Source organism: Hyaena hyaena, unplaced genomic scaffold (genome assembly GCF_003009895.1).
Source record: "Hyaena hyaena isolate Hyena2069 unplaced genomic scaffold, ASM300989v1 scaffold_345, whole genome shotgun sequence".
Lineage (NCBI taxonomy): Eukaryota > Metazoa > Chordata > Mammalia > Carnivora > Hyaenidae > Hyaena > Hyaena hyaena.
The window spans coordinates 347,623-366,704 of NW_024080976.1; the positions used below are offsets into that span (position 1 = coordinate 347,623).

General features: G+C 48.9%; 2 protein-coding genes across 2 annotated transcripts; both read left to right on the forward strand.

Annotated features, from left to right (window-relative positions):
* Positions 1 to 3,823: 3,823 nt before the first annotated feature.
* ETV2 (ETS variant transcription factor 2) lies at positions 3,824 to 6,206 on the forward strand. The gene is made up of 4 exons (XM_039249652.1): positions 3,824 to 3,893; positions 3,988 to 4,065; positions 5,635 to 5,747; positions 5,988 to 6,206. The coding sequence occupies exons 1-4, from the start codon at positions 3,824 to 3,826 to the stop codon at positions 6,186 to 6,188; spliced, it is 462 nt and encodes a 153-aa protein (XP_039105583.1). The 3' UTR covers positions 6,189 to 6,206.
* A 1,722-nt stretch (positions 6,207 to 7,928) lies between these two features.
* Positions 7,929 to 16,650, forward strand: LOC120243461 (cytochrome c oxidase subunit 6B1). Its single transcript, XM_039249587.1, has 4 exons — positions 7,929 to 8,036; positions 9,799 to 9,915; positions 11,687 to 11,787; positions 16,459 to 16,650. Exons 2-4 carry the CDS (start codon positions 9,810 to 9,812, stop codon positions 16,510 to 16,512), a joined length of 261 nt encoding a protein of 86 aa, XP_039105518.1. The 5' UTR covers positions 7,929 to 8,036; positions 9,799 to 9,809; the 3' UTR covers positions 16,513 to 16,650.
* The last annotated feature ends 2,432 nt before the right edge of the window (positions 16,651 to 19,082 follow it).

The window sequence follows — 19,082 nt, forward strand, 5'->3', positions numbered from 1 at the left end:
TCCCTGGCTGGGCTTGGAAGCACTCTTTGGGGAACAGGGCTTGATATCCCCAGACGTGGGAATAGTGAGGAGCTTCACAGGTTTACCTAGACAGACATGCAAATGGACATTTTCAGTGCCCGTTACATCTTCCTGAAACCTCCTGTGTGCTGAGTGCAGCCCATTCCACAGAGGAGGAGGCAGAGGCTTATAGCAAGGCCAAAGCAGAGCTGAGACTCAGACCAGTTGTCTTCTGACTCCAGCCTGTGTTCTCAGCACCAAGGTAGGAGGTCTTCTGGGCCCTGCCCTTCTGGAGCTCACAGCCTTCCAGGCTTTCATCCATTCAGCAGCCTCACCGAAGGCCTAGCCAGTGCTGAAGTGGTGACTGAAGCAGTCCCAGACCCTGTCCCCTCAGAGCACATGGTCCAGTGGCAGAAGATAGGCCTGTTGCCACACAGCGAGAGCCCAGAGTGGTCGAGGTCAGGATGGAGGAGCCCAGGGTGCTGACCTGGCAATCAGGGAGGGCTTCCTGAAGGAACTCCCCACTTCTGACTCTGTCTCATGCTCTTCGTGTCATTCTCTCCCAGTGTCTGCAGTTCTCATCGTTTGGATCTCAGACTGTTTTCCAGTTTCTTCACTCTGCCAAACCCCAGCCACCTTCCCTTGCTGTCCGTCCGTGTGGGCATCCTCGAGTGTTTCTCTGTGTCTTTTTCCCTGAATGTCTCTGTGAGTGCCCGTTTCTTGTCTCTAAGTGTCTGTATCTCTCTGAGTTTCTATTCTTTCTCTGCAACTGTGGGTCTCTCTTTTCCCAGCCCCAAGCTTGACTCTGCCTGTCAGAAGAAGTGTCCAAGCAGAATCTTGAACATTAGACTGAGAGCTTAGACTTTGCCTTAAAGGCAGCAGCAAGCCCTAAGAAGCTTAAACCAAGTTCACGCAGGGGCCTGGCGTCAGATTTGCACTTTAGAAACAGCCCTGAGACTGCCATGCTGTGGACTGGAGGTCTGAAAGAGGCTGGGGCAGGAACCAGGCAGAGGAGGAATCCTACACGATTCAAGCACGCGGAGGGGATGAGGGTCTCCCGGGGCATAGCCAGCAGAACCCTGGGTTGAGAGGGGACACAGGGAGGAGGAAGGAAACCATGCCGAGACCTCTGCGGGAAGCTGATTACCCAGGAGAGGTGTCAAATTTCCTCGGTTCCCGCCTTCCTCCCTTACTGCTCCCTCTCTGACGTCACATTTTCCAGTCTGGTTAGAAGGGGGAGGGCCTCCCTCCCTCCCAGGAAGTGCCCTTCAGCCCCCTGCCACCTGGCCTAGACAACCCAGCCCCAGGACCCTCAAACCCTACCCCCACATCACTAGCCCTCCCTGCTCCTGACCCCCTTCTGCTCACTTCAGTCAGGGCAACAAGAGAGGAGATGGGAAGAGGGAATGATACCAAAAATGAAGCTTTTAAATGTGTGTGTTGAAGTCCTCCTGAGGAAAGGGAGAGAACACTCGCTGGGGTTGGGAGACAAATGGACAGAGATGGGGAGGATGTAGCAAGCAGAGATGGGAGCGATGGGGAGGGAGACAGGTGGAGAGGCGAGAACTGCAGCTCAAGGCAGTACAATGGGAGGGGAGATGGGGAGAAAACCCAGAGAGAGAGAGAGAGACTGAGAGATAAGGAAGTAAGGAGAGAGATGGGGAGGGACTGAGACTCAGCAGAAGAGACTGGGTGACAAGGCCTCACTGGATCAGGCCTGGTGCAACAGAGACCCAGAGCCAGGGACACCAACCTAGGATAGAGAGTCATGGAGGCTAACAGGAGAGAGACGAGCTTCAGGGAGAGGTGGCCAGGGGCCTGGTGGGGGACAGCAGGTTAGGGTACCCTGCAAGCCCTTGGGTAGATGGTGGAGCAGTGGCATGGGAGCTCTTTGCTCACCCAGTGCTGAGGCCAGTCCCGACACCATCCACCCTGCCTTCATGTGCCCTGGGAAGTGGCTCTCCCTTGTAAAGCCCAGTTTCCCTCCTAGAGCACCAGCAGAAGAGCAGTGCTCACACACCCATCCTCCCCGCCTCAGAATGGGAAATGGTTAGTGGTCAAGCACGGTGAATAGTGGAAAATGCCCATATTAAAGAGGTTATTCTTTTTTTTTAACACATTTATTTATTTTTTTAATGTTTTATTTATTTCTGGGAGAGAGAGCGTGAGCAGGGGAGGGTCAGAGAGAGAGGGAGTCACAGACTGAAACAGGCTCCAGGCCCTGAGCTGGCAGTCAGCACAGAGCCCGACGCGGGGCTCGAACCCACGAACCGCGAGATCATGACCTAGTGAAAGCCGGACACTTAACCGACTAAGCCACCCAGATGCCCCTAAAGAGGTTATTCTTAACGGCAAATACTTATTAATACAGCATAATTGGTACAACCACAGGCTCTGAGGCCAAGCCACCTGGGTTTAGGGCTACCAGGTTTAGGAAATAAAAATACAGGACACCTAGTTAAATGTGAAGTTCAGATAAACAACAAATGATGTTTTAGTATAAGAAAGTCCCAACTATTGCATGTGTATATGTATATGTTATACGTATGGGGGGGGGAGCGTCCGAATCATATGAAATAAATTACAGACATCATAACACTTTGCCCCTAAATATATGTCTGTTTCCTTATAGAGACATCTTTCATGTCATAATACCATGATCACATCTAAGAAAATGAATAATTCTATATCTCATATTCAGTTCATACTCAAATTTTCCCCATTTGTCTCAAACTATTATAGCATGGAAGGGCATGGATTCTGACCATGAAACAAGTGGAAGGAAGTCTTTCATTTTCCCTTTCATAATATGAAGACTAGTACCTACGTCATGAAAAGATTAAACGAAAACCCCGTGACACAGTCGATGGCACACAATGAGCCCTCAATAAATGTTGGCTATTAGAAGTACTGTCATTATTGTTTATATTGTTGATCCTGGTACCATGATTGACACTCCTCAAGAGCAGCCCCAGAATGTCCTCAAAGCCCTCTGGGTCAGCTTCCCCCAACCATATCCTTCCTCCCCACCCACTCCCCACCCCCACCTCACCCCACTCCCACCTCCCCACAGTCCCCCTGCAGATTGTGACGTAGGCTGACCTGGGATCTGGCCGGAAATCCCCCTTCCTGTTCCAGATAAGCCTGGCACAGCCTAGCTGACCCCAGACCCTCCCCCTACTCCCCATGTCGCAGGATCAAGACCCAAGACAGAGAACCTGGCCACCAAGCCCCCCACCCCGCCCCCATCACCCCGTAAACTCCCCTCTGCACCCCGGGTCTCGCACAGACCACTCTTCCCAAAGCTCCTGTCCAAGTCCAAGCCACCCCCGCAACAGGATACCCGTAGCTGTCAGGTGGTGGAAGGCCATCCCTGGGGCGTGGGGGGGGATGCTTGATGCTTGGCCCCGCCTCTGTCCCTGCAACTCGACCCAGCTGCGACCCCCAGCTCTGACGTCTCGGAAAATTCCCCCCTGCCCAGGCCCCCAGGGGAGGGGGTTGCATGGTATGAAATGGGGCTGAGACCCCTGGCTGGGGACAGAGAAACCCGCCAGAGGTGAGCCATGAACTGGGGACTGGAAGTCTGGGGGCCTGGACTCTTGGGTCTGAAGGAGGGAGAGGGCTGAGGGCCCCTACTCCTAGTCTGCGAGAAAAAGGACACTGGAGGCCAAGATTCTAGGGTCCTGGGGAAGGAGGGATAAAAGTCCTGGACTCCTGGGTCTGAGGGAAGCAAGGTCTATGGCTGGACTCCAGGATCCTTAAGTGTCACCGGCTCACCCCTTCCTCCTTTTTCCCCTGCCCAGAACATTCACAAGGAACATCCATGGACTTGTGGAACTGGGATGAAGCTTCACCACAGGAAGTGCCCCCAGGGAACGGGCTGTCAGGGCTGGGTAGGCTGCTGCCCTGAGTCACTGCATGGGGAGGGTGCACAGGTGGGGGCCTCTGCTGACCCCCACCCAGCCCTAACCTCCTCATTGCCTGCAGAAGGCGCTGAACTCGGCTTCTATTTCCCTGAGCTGGCCCTCCCAGGGGACACGCTGACCGCGGAGACACGCTGGAAAGGTGGTTGTGGGCTGGGACCCCTGGGAGCCGAGGAAGGTGAGAGGCTGGGCTCCTGGGACTGAGGGAGGAAGAGGGGCGTGTCCGGAGGCAGAATGGGAGGAGGGCTGCGGGCTTGAAGTTCTGAGGTTCAAAGAGGTCGAGGCCAGGGTCCTGAGTTCTAGGTCTGCGTGAGTAGGGGCTGGAGGTAATAACTCATTCCCTGAAAAATAAAGACTGCTGGGTGAGTGGTCGAGGGGGCGTCACTAGTCACTGCTCGTACCCTTCCGTAAACTCTGCTCGTTCTTATCCCTCGCAGGACTCTCGCCGCTGGACTGGGGCTCCGCGTTACCGCACGTAGACGCTCCATGGGGGGCTGGTGAGTGTATTTGCAGAGGCGAAGGAAGAAAGGGACTGGGGTCCTCCACCGTAGCTAGCGGTTTAACCTACTCGATCTTTGAGGGGAACGGGGCGAGGACGGGGAACGCCTGTGTCCTCGAGGTGGCATGGCCTAGATCCGGGAGCCCAGGAGCTTAGACCCTAAGAACCCTCGGGCCGGGGACCGGGACACCAGGGCTACCCTCACTTGAGGTCTGTTACTCCTCACAGAGCCCGCCCGTCAGGCTCTTCCGTGGTCGGGAGACTGGGCAGACTTGGCGTGCAACGGCTCGGACCACTGGAACGGCTTCTCCCAGGCCCTGAGCCCCGCCCCTCCCGGCCTGGGCCCCGCCCCCTTCGCTGGTTGTGCAGGGGCAGCGGCTCAGAACTGTGCCACCTCCGCGGGAGGGACCAACTCGTGGTCCTGTGCCCAGGCTGCCGCCAGCTCCACCAACTGGGACAGTTCTGTTGGCCTCGACACCGCCACCTACTGGGCCAAGGGCCTCTGCGGGGAGCCTCTCGCGGACTCTACCATTTCGTGGGGTGGACCTGCGGGCTCAGACTATACCACCCCCTGGGTCTCGGGGCTGCATACGGACTGCACCACCTCTTCAAAGGGATACCAGCCTTCAGATCTCACCACGTCCTCCGAGCCAAGCCAGCAGTCGAACCGCACAACCTTGGCTTGTTACCCCAAAAGTAACCATCGAGGTGAGGGGTCCGCAAGACCAGAATCTAATGAGGCGGGGCCTAGGCGCGTAAGGGCTGGACCCAGGAAACTGGAAGTGAGGGGGCGCGGCTGTTACCTAAGAGACGGAGCTAGGTGGTGGCAGTTGGGTCCTGAGGGAGGGGAGGACAAAGACACTCGTAGTCTTCTAGGGAGCAAGAGACCAGAACCTAGGCTCCTAGATTAGTTGAGAGGAAAGAGGTGAGGGTCTGGATGTCTGAGTCTCCGAAGATGTGACAGTCACACTCCTAAGTTTCAGATGGGGCCCCCGGCTGCCTGGGTCCCTGAGGCCGATTTGGGGGATCCTTATATGAAGGGATCCGGACTCGTTGGGCCCGAAGGAGGAGGGGATGGACTCCAGAGGGCCCCAAGTTGGGAAAACCGGACGCGTGGACCTTCGAGGTGAAGGAGCCCCGGACATCTGGGTCATCGAAGCGACTTGGTCTGGGGCTAGGAAGCCTGTGTGTTCACCTGCCCGTACTCCGCAGGTCCCATTCAGCTGTGGCAGTTCCTCCTGGAGCTGCTACGAGACGGGGAGCGTAGCAACTGCATCCGCTGGACGGGCAACAGCCGCGAGTTCCAGCTGTGTGACCCCAGAGAGGTGGGGCAGCTTCCCAGACCCGCCAAGTCCCGCCCCAATCTCCTTCAGTTCAATTTAGCCGAGGCAGTTTCCCTAGCACTTGGCCCCGCCCCTATCTCGTACTCAGCTTTACCCCAGCGGGAGTTAAAGGGACTAAGTCTTGCCCAGAACTTACCCGAAACCGCGTGCCCCGCCCCGCGTGTCGGTTGCCTAGCCCCGCTCCCTGCTGACCTCTCAGACTAAGCCCAGCCTCCGTCCTAGGTGGCACGGCTCTGGGGTGAGCGCAAGAGGAAGCCCGGCATGAACTATGAGAAGCTGAGCCGAGGCCTACGCTACTACTACCGCCGCGACATCGTGCGCAAGAGCGGTGGGCGCAAGTACACTTACCGTTTCGGGGGCCGCGTACCCGGCCTGGCCCATACCGACTGCGCGGGGGATGGACAGGGAGGTGCGACCCAATAAAGATATCCCGTCAAATTAGTCGTGTGTGCTGCCTGCATCCTTCCCACTGATACTGACTAAACCCACTAGGGACCCTTAGGCGTGCACCACCACACTCACATCCTACCCCCAGCCCCAGCCTATGTGATCCTAAGACATGCCATGACTAAAACACACCCAGACCCTTAGGGGACCTACTTGTGTGCTCACTGTGTGACCGGATATTCCAAGGAATCAACTCAGTCCCTTCAGGGCCTACTGTGTGCCTGCCTGTGCTGGGACTTGTAAAGAAATCTGACCCAATCACTAACTTTTGAGTTTACCTACTGTATCCCTTCTTAAGAGAGGACTCAAGACTCCAAAAAAGAGCTTATGTGTGTTCTCCCCGTGCTTGGGACCTTTAAGGAATTAGACTTAGTGCTAGATCCCCCAAACCACCTACTGTCTCCCCACTCCAAGTTGAGGGTGGTTGGACTTGGATCTAGATCCCAAGGAGAGTGTGTGTACCCCATTCTGGGAACCACTGAGCCCCTAAAGAGTGGTTCTCCTATGGGCTGACAAGATGCCAATTTTAAATACCTGTTCTGAGAAGGGCTCACCAACAAGGTGACATTGAAGCAAAGACCTGAAGGAAGTGATGGACAGAGCCAGCTTCACTAAGAGCATTCCAGGCCAAGGGGACAGCAAATGCAAAAGGCCCTTAGAGGGAAATCAGCCTGCATGTTTAAGCAGGAAGAGGCCAGTGTGGATGGAGCAGTGGGAGTAAAGAGAAGGATAGAAAATGAGGGTATAAGAGGGACCAAACTGTATAGGTCATTTGTAAGGACTTTCGCTTTTGACAGAGTCAGACAAGACCCAGGGAGAGGGTTCTAAGCCAAAGGGAAGTGATGACTGGGGAGTTAACAGGATCTCTCTGGCTGAGTGGATGACTGTGGAGGGCAGCAGGGAAACCAGGAGGCCGGGAGTGGGCTACTTCTATAGCCTAGGCTGGCTGTGCCTGTGGCTTGAACCAGATGTCGGAGAAGATTCTGGATAGATTGCTTCAGGCAGAGCCAACAGGATTTCTTGATCAGCTAGCTGTGCGGTGTGAGAAGAAGAGTCAGGGATACCTCTGTGACTAGAAGAACAGATGTGTCACTTTCTGAGATGAACTGATTTCTGCAGACTCAAGCTTTTATTCTTAACCCCTCCTCTTTGTGATGCAGGACTTTGGTTTGAGTCTTCAAGCACCCAAATCTCTGTTAATTTGTGCCTTCCGAGGTTTAGGGAAAAACGGTAATGTACAGGGAGGTGGAGTCTGGATATTCCTCACAGTATTACAAATGACCCTGGGAGAAAGACTGGTTCGATTTCAAACCCCTAACAATTGATCCCGTAATAATCATGAAGAGGGTAGGGACTACTCATGTTTTGTTCAGTGATGCATCCCCAACCCTTATCGAAGTACCTGGCGCGGGGTAAGCGTTAAATAAGCAATACCTGCATGAATATCCGCGGGGATATTTGCCCCGATCCACTCTACGATAGTCGCAGGACTCAAAACTTCTTTACCTAGATAAAAACAAGATGAGAACCTATAACCAGGGGGTCTCAAGCGGAACTTTGAAATGCCCACGCAAGCTCACGATTGGGCCGGGAGTGATGATCAACAGGCATTCAGCCCAATAGGATTTCGGAGTTCTCCCCGGATGGGCGTGGCCCTAATGTCAACGGAGACGGCCTCCCCGCGGGCGTTCTAGCCTCGCGGAAGACTCTCACAGACGTTGACTCGCTCCGCTTCCGGCCGGTCTCAATTCCGCTTCCGCTCCGACTCTGGCGTCTTTGCTGAGGGTCACATTGAACTGCGAGGTGCTTCGGGGGTGTCTTTCGGTGAGTGTCCGGGGCTTGGGAAGGTGGGACCCTATGCTGGGGAACTGAGGAACCGGACCCTAGTTTCCCCGAGGACGAAGTGAGTTTCCGGCCGGCGGCGCCTGGCCTCCCTGGTCCCTAGGGTCCTGTTCTGTTAGTAGTGCTAGCTAACGATTAGGTCTTCCTTAATGCCAGGTAACATTTCACACAACTTTATTAATTCACTTAATCTTCCCTCCAGTCCTATGAGGAGGGGCCTGTAATTATCCCCTTTTGACAGGATCAGCGATATTAAGCCAGCGACCACGGTTTGGATTCCGTAGTTTGGACTGTAGTGCCTTCAGCCACCAGGCCGCAGGCGTGGCTCCCTGGTTTCTGGACTCTCCTGCCGCTTGGACGTTGAAGGGGCCTCAGAGTCATCCCTGAGCCACTCTGCCTCCCAGGTCTCCCCCCAAAACACTTCTGAACGCTATGTCCCCGCGCTGGTATTCTACGTCCCCTCCCCACGCCCTTCTACGCTTTCACCCCGAAGACTCTACTGAGATGCCCCAGATCCCCACCACTACCTTGGGTCCCTTGAATTTAACACTGGCCTGCTGACTTCTTTGTAACCCCATCACTCTTCGAATTCTCTGGAATAGAGGCAGTTTCACATTCCCTGGAGAAAACTGTCACCTCGTAAGAGAGATTGCTTATAGCAGAGGTTTTTACTCTGGGTCTGCAAAGTCCATAGAATGCAAGGTGTCCTAGTACTTGAGTGGGGGAGAATTACGTATGTATTTTTCCTAATGTCTTTTTTAATTCGTCTTTCTTTTTAAAAGTTTATTTATTTTTGAGAGAGAGAGAACGGGGAGGGGCAGAGAGAGAGGGAGACCGAGAATCCCAAGCAGGCTCCTCGCTTGTCAACACAGCCAGATGCAAGCCTCCAACTCGCCAACTATGAGATATAACCTGAGCCGGAATCAAGAGTTGGAGGCTTAACAGACTAAGCCATCCAGGCACTCCTTTATTTTTCTTAATCTCTAATTTAAATGTAGCATTTCCCTCTCTTAGGAATGGAGGGATCAACCTTGGTAATATTAGCATCATCTGTCCCTTAGTCAGCAATCAAAATCACAGCTCATCTTATATCACATTATGGTTGCACGTGTCACAGAATGCATTTTCACTCATAATTGCTTCAAAATTGTGGTAGTTAACAAATCCTCAGCTGCATACAGCTGGTTTTCTTTATGGTCGTATGCAATTTCTTAGTGCATTAAAAAATATTCTGAGAAAGGGTTCATTAGACCCCTGAGGAGTTCATACCACCGAAGAGATTAAAAACCTCCGCAGTGTAGGTTCTGCCCGTGATTGAGTGAGGCTCCTCCACTTGTATGACCTTGGGAAGTCACTTAGACACCCTGCTCCTTGTCTGTAAAACTGTGATAATAATACTTCCTAGCTTTTAGAGTGGCTGTAGGAGTTAAATGTGTAGAACTATGCTTGGCTTATACTGAGTACTCAGTGAAGGTTAGTCACTGTTATTCTGGAACGAATAAAGCCTGATTATGCTAAAGAGTCTTCACTCCCCACCCCCACCCCCCACAAGCCCTGCTGTGACTTCCATACTTAGATTTGTGGATTTGTCCCACCCTTTACCTCTGTTTGTATATGCTGAGAGGTAGAAGGTGGTGGCTTATTCACACCTAAGCTACCCCATTATTCTGTGTCTGGGTGGGCTGACCTCCCCCTGCCCAGGCCTCCTAGAACTTTGGCCAACCTCCATTGTCTGTGCCCCCAGGACTCTGCAAAATGGCAGAAGACATCAAGACCAAAATCAAGAACTACCAGACTGCTCCTTTTGACAGCCGCTTCCCCAACCAGAACCAGACCAGAAACTGCTGGCAGAATTACCTGGGTAAGCAGGGCATGGGCGTGGGAGGGGGTGCAGACCTTTTCCTGGTCCCACACCTCATGTTGCTTATCTGTTGTCTCCTATTGAATCTGTACATCCCAGGGCCTCTTCTTTTTTGTTCTGGACATCCCGCCTTGAAGACCCAGGCCCCTCATCACAGCTGTGTTCGAGTCCCAGGATCTAGGACAGGGTCACAATCTTTGGTTCCTATAATGATTTTGGGGGGGGGGGGGACTTATTTGTGTGTGTATGTGACAGATGTAACATACATACAGGAAATACATAAAGCATAATGCACACCTAAACACCTAAACGAATGATACTACAGTGCATCCTTTGTGTAACTATAACCTGGATAGAAAATTAGGTACTGGCCAGCGTCCTGAGCTTCCCTGCCTACTGCATGCACAGTCTTGAGCCTACTGCATGCGTGGTCTTGAGCACAACATCCTACTCTCCCCACTAGGGATGGAACCTTCCCAACTTAAGGCAATCACATTTTGGTTTTATCGCTGCTTTTAGGTTTGCCTCTTGATGAACTTTATAAACATCATACATATTTTCGGTTTTTGAATTTCTTTATTCAGCAGTTTTGAAGATTCATCCATGCTGTGATGTATAGTTTCGTCATTTTCATCATGTATAATTTTCCATAATTTATTCCTGGACCCTTGCGTGGTTTCCAATTGGGGGCTTTTATGAATGATGATGTTATAAACTTTCTGTGTAATTTGTTGTGCATATGAATGCTTTTCTTTGTTGGGAATGTGCCCAGAAGTAGAATATATGGAGTTGGGTTTTTTTTTTTGTTTTTTGTTTCTTGTTTTTAGTAATTGCCTACTTTGATTTTATTTATTTATTTATTTTAAAGATTTTATTTTTAAGTAATCTCTGCACGCAGTGTGGGGCTCAAACTCACAGCTTCAAGATCAAGAGTTACCTGCTCTACCAGCAGAGCCAGCCAGGCGCCCCTTAATTGCCTACCTTTTAAAGGTGGTTTTTTTTTTTGTTTGTTTTTGTTTTTTTTAGTTTATTTTGAGAGAGAGAGAGAGCCCCAACAGGGGAGGGGCCGATGGAGAGGATCCCAAGCAGGCTCCCCACTGTTCAACACATATCCTGGTGGGAGAGGGGGGAGGCTCAAACTCACAAACTATAAAATCAGGGTTTGAGCCGAAACCTACAGTCGAACAAATGAGCCATCCAGGCGCCCCATAATTGCCTACTTTTAAAAAGTAGATTATCCCCTTCCTGTCTTCCTCTATAAGATGCTAGCATCTTAGCATCAAGATCATCTTACCTTTCCCTGGCCCTGGTTTTAGACTTCCCTCATCCCCACACATGCTCCTCATGTTGCCTCCTTCCTAACCCCAGAATTTTCAAGTCAGACAGTAGTTCTCTAGGGGTCACAAGATCAAGTTAGCGAGGCCTGTCTAGCCTTTTTCAGTACATCTGTAGGAACATACGTTCTTTCCGACACTTGTTTTGTGTGTGTATGTGTGTATATAACTGCTGTGAAGTAAAACATATTTCTGTGAGTTTTGATCACAAATGTGTTCTGGAGGCACCTGGGTGGTTAAGTGTCGGACTCTTGATTTGGGCTCAGGTCATGATTGCACAGTTGGTGAGTTCAGGCCCTGAGTTGGGCTCTGCACTGACCTCACAGAGCCTGCTTGGGATTCTCTCCCTTTCTCTCTCTCACTCTCAAAAATAAACATTTTTCAAAAATGTGTTCCAGTCCTTGGTCTGGATTGACCCTGAGCCCCTTTCTTCACAGACTTCCACCGCTGCGAGAAGGCGATGACTGCTAAAGGGGGGGATGTCTCCGTGTGCGAATGGTACCGGCGTGTGTACAAGTCCCTCTGCCCCATATCCTGGGTATGTACTGCCTGCTGGGGCCCTTGAACGCTGGGTGGGGTCTTAGCAGAAGGGAGCCTGGTGACTCAGTGCGGGCCCATCTGTGAGAGGCAGAGGAAGGACAGGGCGTCGCACAGTCCATAGGACTTGACCTTTCCTTTGTGGCATTGCCTCCCTTCCCTCTTTTTAATGATACTCTCCGCCAGTCAGAGCTCCCAGCCAGGGCACCCAGGGCCGTCTCCTTGCTCGATCCTTCTTGCTCACACGGTCCACGAGTATATGCATAGTGCCGGCCGCCTGTCCCTGTGGGGCTCATCGTCTTGTTCAATTCTCTGCCTTTTTATTGTGAACATTTTCAAATTATACATAAAAGTAGAATAATTCAGTGACCTCCCATTTGTACCCACTCCCCAAATTGAACGTTCTCAAGATTTTTCCACATTCCCTTCTTTTGTCCCCTTTTCTTGCTGAAGTATTCTAAAGCAAACCTCAAACATGGCTTCTTACCCCTCCCTACTTCCCTCTGCTTCTCTAGAAGATGTGGACACAGTAAGGCAATCTAGTTAGCCGTGATCTGACCAGACCTTTTGTCACCATTTAATATTCTTGGTCACACACTTCTTTAAGTAAAGAATTTATGTTTGGGGGCCCAAGTTCTTCTGATTGAGCTCCCCCCCACCAAAATATTTATGTTTAACATTGTGCTGTTTCCTCAAGTCAAAGATCATCTTGACTGCAAGAAACATTGAGAGACGGTTAAATCTTTTTTTATTTATTTTTCCAAATCCTTTTTGAAAATACCAGAAAGGAATGTAATGAATGCTAATATCAGGGATGTTAAAATGCAAAAACCTTGTGTCTTTGGATCAAAATATGATAAAATTACAAAAGTCATAGTGCTCATTTAAAAAAAAATTGAGCAGTATCGTAAAATAAAAAGCAGAAGGCCCTTGTGCTTCCCGTGCCACCTCCTGCGGTCACTGCCGGTAGCTGCTGCCCATTTTCCTGTGAGCTTCTGTATGGATGCACGTGCCTGACTCAGCCTATGTAGTCTCTGAATGGCTTTGACCGCTCAGTGTGTCTGGAAGCCTCTTTTTATAATAATGGCTACAGATCTACCTTACTTGTCTTATGTTTTAGTAACTTTCAGATGCTTTTATTTAACCGATTCCCTTTCGATGGAGATTATGTTCTAATTTTTCAGTATATTCGAAGTGTCCTTGAGGTATGCCTTTGGGGCTTACTTCTTGAGAACAGATTGCCTTAATGCAGCCTTCCTCAGCTCACTTGGCTTTGCTCTCACCTCTCTGGCCACAAGGTCTCCTGTGTGTTTGAGTGCCCTGTGCCGTTCCAGGATTTCTCCTTGTCCCTGGGCGATCTCGGGTACTGTGATGTGAATTCCTAGCATCGCTCCTCCAGCCTCAGAGCCTGTGTCGGGCGCATGCTGGACAGTGCTGGGAAACGTGCTTCCGGTCCCAGTGCCGCCCTCCGCCCCTTCCCCAGGGCCTGGACCTGCGTTACCGTGGGAGCAGCAGGTTGTGCGGCTCCTACCCTCAGCTGCCTGCTGCGTCTGCCCTGTGAGGGCTGAATACACGTGTGTTCTGCCCAGTCCCTTTTGTACCTGGCTGCCCTGGCTTCTTGATTCCAAAAACTTGGTGAAGTAAAAACAAGTGTTTTGTTATTGCTCTTATTGTATAGTTTTCCCTAATGTATGTTTATTTTTGAGAGAGAGAGGGACAGACGGAGTGCAAGCTGGGGAGGGGCAGAGAGAGAGGGGACACAGAATCTGAAGCAGCCTCTAGACTCTGAGCTGTCAGCACAGAGGCTGACATGGGGCTCAAACTCCTGAACCCTGAGATCATGACCTGAACTGAAGTCGGATACTTAACCAGCTGAGCCACCCAGGTACCCCTGTTTGTTGTTTACAAAGAATACAGCCACTGCACAAAAACTTAAAAAATAGAGGAAGGGAAGAAAACTGTTCTCTCCATTCTCCTGACCATACTAATAATATTGCAGCATCTTCCAAGTGTTCCTTGGGTACTGTTTTTAATTAGTCTCTAATCCCAGTGTGTGTATTTTGGGAGGGCATTTAAAATATTTTTTCCAACCATCTTTAATTTTCTGGGTTAAAAAAATCTTGAGTTTCTCCATGAAAAAAATAGCATTGGCTGTCGAATCTTCAAAACATGAGATTTATGTAATGTAGAAAATGAAAGCTCCCTAGCCATCCCCTTCTGAGTCTTAAAGTTAATTTTCCTTAGTTATTTGGCATAAATCTTTTACTTTTATGTGTGCTTGTGTGTGTGTGTGTGTGTGTGTGTGTGTGTAGAAGTATTTATGTACTTTTTAATACTAATATGGCTCATACTCCTAACACTTTTGTGCTTTGCTGTTTTTACTTGACATGCATTGTGTGCCTACTTCCATGTCTGTACCATCTGCTCACTTACTGGGTAGCCACCGTCTTTAATAATTGTAAAATATTTCCTTCCCTTTTAGCTGGATTCCATCTTTTTTTCACTATTTTAAATGATACTTCAGTGTACATTTCCATTCCAGGAAATGTTTTCCCCTCTATTTGAATGATTCCCTTAGTTTCCTTTCCATGAAGTGGGATTATTGGGCAAAGGGAAATTTCCAAGTTATCAGACCAGCCCGATCCTTTAAAAAGAGATGGAGAGGGGGGCGCCTGGGTGGCTTAGTCGGTTAAGCGTCCGACTTTCGCTTGGGTCATGATCTCACGGTTCGTGGGTTCGGGCCCCGCGTCAGGCTCTGTGCTGACTGCCAGTTCAGAGCCTGGAGCCTGTTTCAGTCTGTGACTCCCTCTCTCTCTGACCCTCCTCTGCTCACGCTGTCTCTCTCTCTCCTAAAAATAAATAAAACATTAAAAAAAAAAGAGAGAGAGAGATGGAGAGGAGTGCCCAGGTGGCTCAGTCGGTTAAGCATCCAACTTCACCTCAGTTCATGATCTCATGGTTTGTGGGCTTGAGCCCTGCATTGGGCTCTATGCTGACAGCTCAGAACCCTGGAGCCTGCTTCAGATTCTGTCTCCCTTCCTCTCTGCCCTTCCCCAACTCGAGCTATGTCTCTCTCTCAAAAACAAACATTAAAAAAGAGACAGAAAGAGAGTCAATCCCAGCGACTCAGAAGTTCACTCATAGAGAACTGTGGAATCCAGGTGAACCCTGACGTGAAAGATGTCCATCTCCACTCAAGTCATCAGGAAAACACAGCTTAAAACAACAGAGAGAAGCTCGTTTTTACCTTGCAGTCTGGTGCAAGAAATATAAAGGTGGACAGTGCTAAGTGTCAGTGGTTCTGTAAATTGGTACAGTCTCTTTTGAGGTCAGTGTGGCAACATCTTTCAAGATGGAAAAAAACATACTCACATGTGGCACTTTTACACCTAGACTTACAAAGATGCTCGTGTGCGAGCATGTCCATTGCAGGGTTGTTTGTAATTCAGAAACAACCCGAACTAGATAAATGATGGTACATTTATCTTGATTTACGTGACAGAATACAGAAAGAGCTGTAAGACTTGTGGGAAAAGCAAGTTGCAGGATAATACGTAGTGTGGCTCACTTTGTATGTATGTTTTTTCAAGTACAGAGAATTCAGGATACATGGTGTGTGAGTGTGTAAATAAAATAGCCACATACACGTCACTTAACGGTGGGCCAGCTAATCTGTAAGCACTCGATATCCTCTAAGGGCAAACATGCTGAAAAACAGGATGAGATGGGGACTATTATCGCTTTCCTTGTGTTATACAATTAAAACCTGAGGCCCTGAGGGGCGCCTGCACGGCTCAGTCTGTAGCGCATCCAGTTCTTGATTTCGGCTCAAGCCATGATCTCATGGTTTTGTGAGTTCAAGCCCTGTGTCCCGTTCTGTGCTGGGCACGGAGCCTACTTAAGATTCTCTCTCACCCTCTGCCTCCCTCCCCAGCTTGCGCGTTCTCTCTCTCAAAATAAAAAATTTAAAATAAAAAAAATAAAAACAAGAAACTGAGTCCCTGAAAGATTAAGTAATTTGCCCGAGGTGTCGCAGCTAGGAATTCAGATTCAATCTTCCTTATTATCCATGCTTTGGTCCACTGCCTGTAATACATGGCACGTATACGCGAGCGTGAGGGTGTGTGTATGTCAGCGGTTGTGCTTCTGACTGCCTGTAGGAAGGTCCACAGCTTGCAGAGAGTTATTTCTAGGGAGTGTTAACAGTTTGATATGGACCTTTCCGGTTTTTTTTTTATATGTCCATATGCGTACATCTGTGATCAACAGTAGGATCACACTCTGTACTCAGTTTTGCACCTTTTTGCACTTGACTGTGTATCTTAGAGATCCCCTCATGCGGGGGCATAGATGAGCCTATTTTCTCACAGCTGCCTGGTAGTCTTTCCTGTATTCTGACAACCATCATTGAGTGTTAACTCTGGGTTCCTGAAATAAGGCACAGCCACACTCTTGAACCTCTTTACGGTCACACATCTCCCCAGGCCAGCTCTGCAGTAAATATGGGATTTTTCTGCGTGTTACTCGTCCCCCTCCAACCCCCACTCCTGACACAGTGGCAGTACTGGGCTTACTTGTTGACTGACTGAACAGGTGAGCAAAGTGAGGAAGACAGTTTACTCATCTGGTTTCCCCAGAGCGGAAGGGAGTAACATTGGCTGTGTTTCCACAGGTGTCAGCCTGGGACGACCGCCGGGCGGAAGGCACATTTCCTGGAAAGATTTGAACTGGCTCCACCCACCTCTCCTCTGAACTCCATCCTTCTCCCAGGGTGGTAAAGGGGGACCTGGGTACATGGTGATCCCCACCCTGGGATCCTGAATCATGGCTTAACTATTAATAAATACTCGTTGGAAAAGTGTAAGACTGTGTATGTGTACAAGAGCCGGATGATCGGGCAAGAAGCTGGGGCAGAATTAGTACCTTAACCAGTAAGAGGGGCTTCAGGGTGATTGTTTTTTCTCCTTTGTTTTGTTTTATGTTATTAAACTGACCACCTTCTCTATACCAGACAGTAGAGTGAGTGATTATACACAATAGCCTCAAGCCCCTGTATGTGCTAAAATTTATCTGATTATTCCTTTATTATCTTTGCCATTTGAAGGAACTTTTTTAATGTAATTTTTGAACCATGTGAAAACAGTATAATAAAAATGCCTGTGTACCCATCACCTAGTTTTAACAATTATCAAGAGATGACCAACCAATCAGTTTCATCCCTAATTCCCATCTCCCTCTAGGTGATTTTTAGCAAATCCTGGGGATTTGCAGATTTATTTTACATGTAATTACAGTGCCATTATTACATCTAAGAAATTAATGATACACTTTTAATATCATCTGATCAGTTTTCTGCACAGTGTGTAATTTCTCCCTCTGTTCTGGGCCTCCATTCCATGTTGACCATGGTGATGATTGGAGGTCATTTTTTTTTTTAATGTTTGTTTATTTTTGAAAGACAGAGAGAGTGTGAGCAGGGGAAGGGCAGAGAGAGGGAGACAGAATCCGAAGCAGGCTCCAGGCTCTGAGCTGTCAGCACAGAGCCCGCACGGGGCTCGAACTCATGAACTGCGAGATCATGACCCAAGCCGAAGTCGGACGCTTAACCGACTGAGCCACCCAGGCGCCCCCTGATCTACCACCTCTTATTTGCTCCTGCAGTTCCTGCCAAGCTGGCCTCCTCAGTGTGACGGGAACCGTGTGAGCGAGCGAGAAGTGTCAACATAACACCAGGCTGGCTCCTACCTCGAGGCCTTTGCACTTGCTGCTTGCCCTGCCGGGAATGCCTTTCCACCAGATATCCGCATGTCCCTCTTCAGGTCTTCCTCACACATAACGCAGGCTCTCCTTTGATCTCTTGACCTACCATTTCAACCCTGATACACAGCATTTGCAGCCCTTGACCCCTTTGGTTTCGTAAGTACTTAACCCCTAACATTCCCTATGTTTTACTTGATTCATCCTTGATCATTTCCCCACAGACACTGGAATGTAATTTCCAGGAGGGCAGGGATTTATTAAAATATATATTCCATCTTTAAATACTTTATTATAGGGGCGCCTGGGTGTCTCAGTTGATTAAGCCTCCAACTTCGGCTCAGGTCCTGATGTAGTTTGTGAGTTCAAGCCCCACATTGGGCTTTGTGCTGACAGCTCAGAGCCTGGAGCCTGCTTCTGATTCTGTGTCTCCCTCTCTCTCTGCCCTTTCTCTGCTTGCACTTTGTCTCTCTCAAAAATAAATAAACATTTAAAAAAAAAAACTTCATTATGAAAAATTTCAGGCATACAAAAAAACGGACAATCCATATAATTATTATGCCTACAACTTAGATTTAACAATTGTTAATATTGTGTCATATTTACTTTGTGTCTACATAATGCTTTTTACTGAACCATTGAAATGTATAGTTGGAGGGGTGCCTTGGTGGCTCAGTCATTTAACGTCCAACATCAGCTCAGGTCACGGTCTTACAATTTGTGGGTTCCAGCCCCACATTGGGCTCTGTGCTGACAGCTCAGAGCCTGGAGCCTGCTTCAAGTTCTGTGTTTCCCTCTCTCTCTTTTTGCCCCTCCTCTGTTCATGCTTTGTCTCAAAAATGAATAAGCATTAAAAAAAATTTTTTTTAATAAAAGTACAGTCGGCCCTCGAGCAAGGCAAGGGTTACAAATGCCAACAATCCATGTGTTAAAAAAAAATCTGTATAATTTTGACTCCCCAACAAACCTAATAGCCTACTACTGACTAGAAGCCTTTCTGACCACAGAAACCATCGATTAACACTTGATTATTTTCTATATTATATGTATTATATACTACCCTTACAATAAAGTAAGCTAGAAAAAAAATACTATTTTAAAAACCGTAAAGAGAAGATACATTTACAGGACTGCGTGTATATGTATTAAAATCTGCTTATAAGTGGATCCTTGCAATTCAAAGACATCTTGTTCAAGAGTAACTGTAGTTCCAAACATGTTGACACCTCACTCCTAAGTACTTAAGTGTGTATCTCTGACAAATGACATGTTTTTTCATACCATTATCACTTCTAAGAAAAACTAACATTAATTCCCTAATGTTTGATGTTCCGATTTCCCAAACTGCACCCCGAAAGTCTTCTATACCATTGTTTGTGTTTTGTTGCAGGATCCAATCAAGGTTAAAATTCTATGTTGGTTTTTTAGGTCTTCAATTTTTTTCAACTTCTACAGTAGCTGCCCTGCTCCACCCCACCCACTTTTATAAGATGGGATTTTTTTTTTTTAATTTTTGCTTAATGTCTATTTTTGAGAGGG

Bases quoted from the DNA above. Each gene is read 5' to 3' on its own strand.
- ETV2 (XM_039249652.1), top strand. From the start codon at position 3,824: ATGGACTTGTGGAACTGGGATGAAGCTTCACCACAGGAAGTGCCCCCA. The intron at 3,894-3,987 runs GTAGGCTGCTGC...CATTGCCTGCAG, and splicing joins GAACGGGCTGTCAGGGCTGG to AAGGCGCTGAACTCGGCTTC. The intron at 5,748-5,987 runs GTGGGGCAGCTT...CCTCCGTCCTAG, and splicing joins AGCTGTGTGACCCCAGAGAG to GTGGCACGGCTCTGGGGTGA.
- LOC120243461 (XM_039249587.1), top strand. From the start codon at position 9,810: ATGGCAGAAGACATCAAGACCAAAATCAAGAACTACCAGACTGCTCCT. The intron at 9,916-11,686 runs GTAAGCAGGGCA...CTTTCTTCACAG, and splicing joins CTGCTGGCAGAATTACCTGG to ACTTCCACCGCTGCGAGAAG. The intron at 11,788-16,458 runs GTATGTACTGCC...GTGTTTCCACAG, and splicing joins CCCTCTGCCCCATATCCTGG to GTGTCAGCCTGGGACGACCG.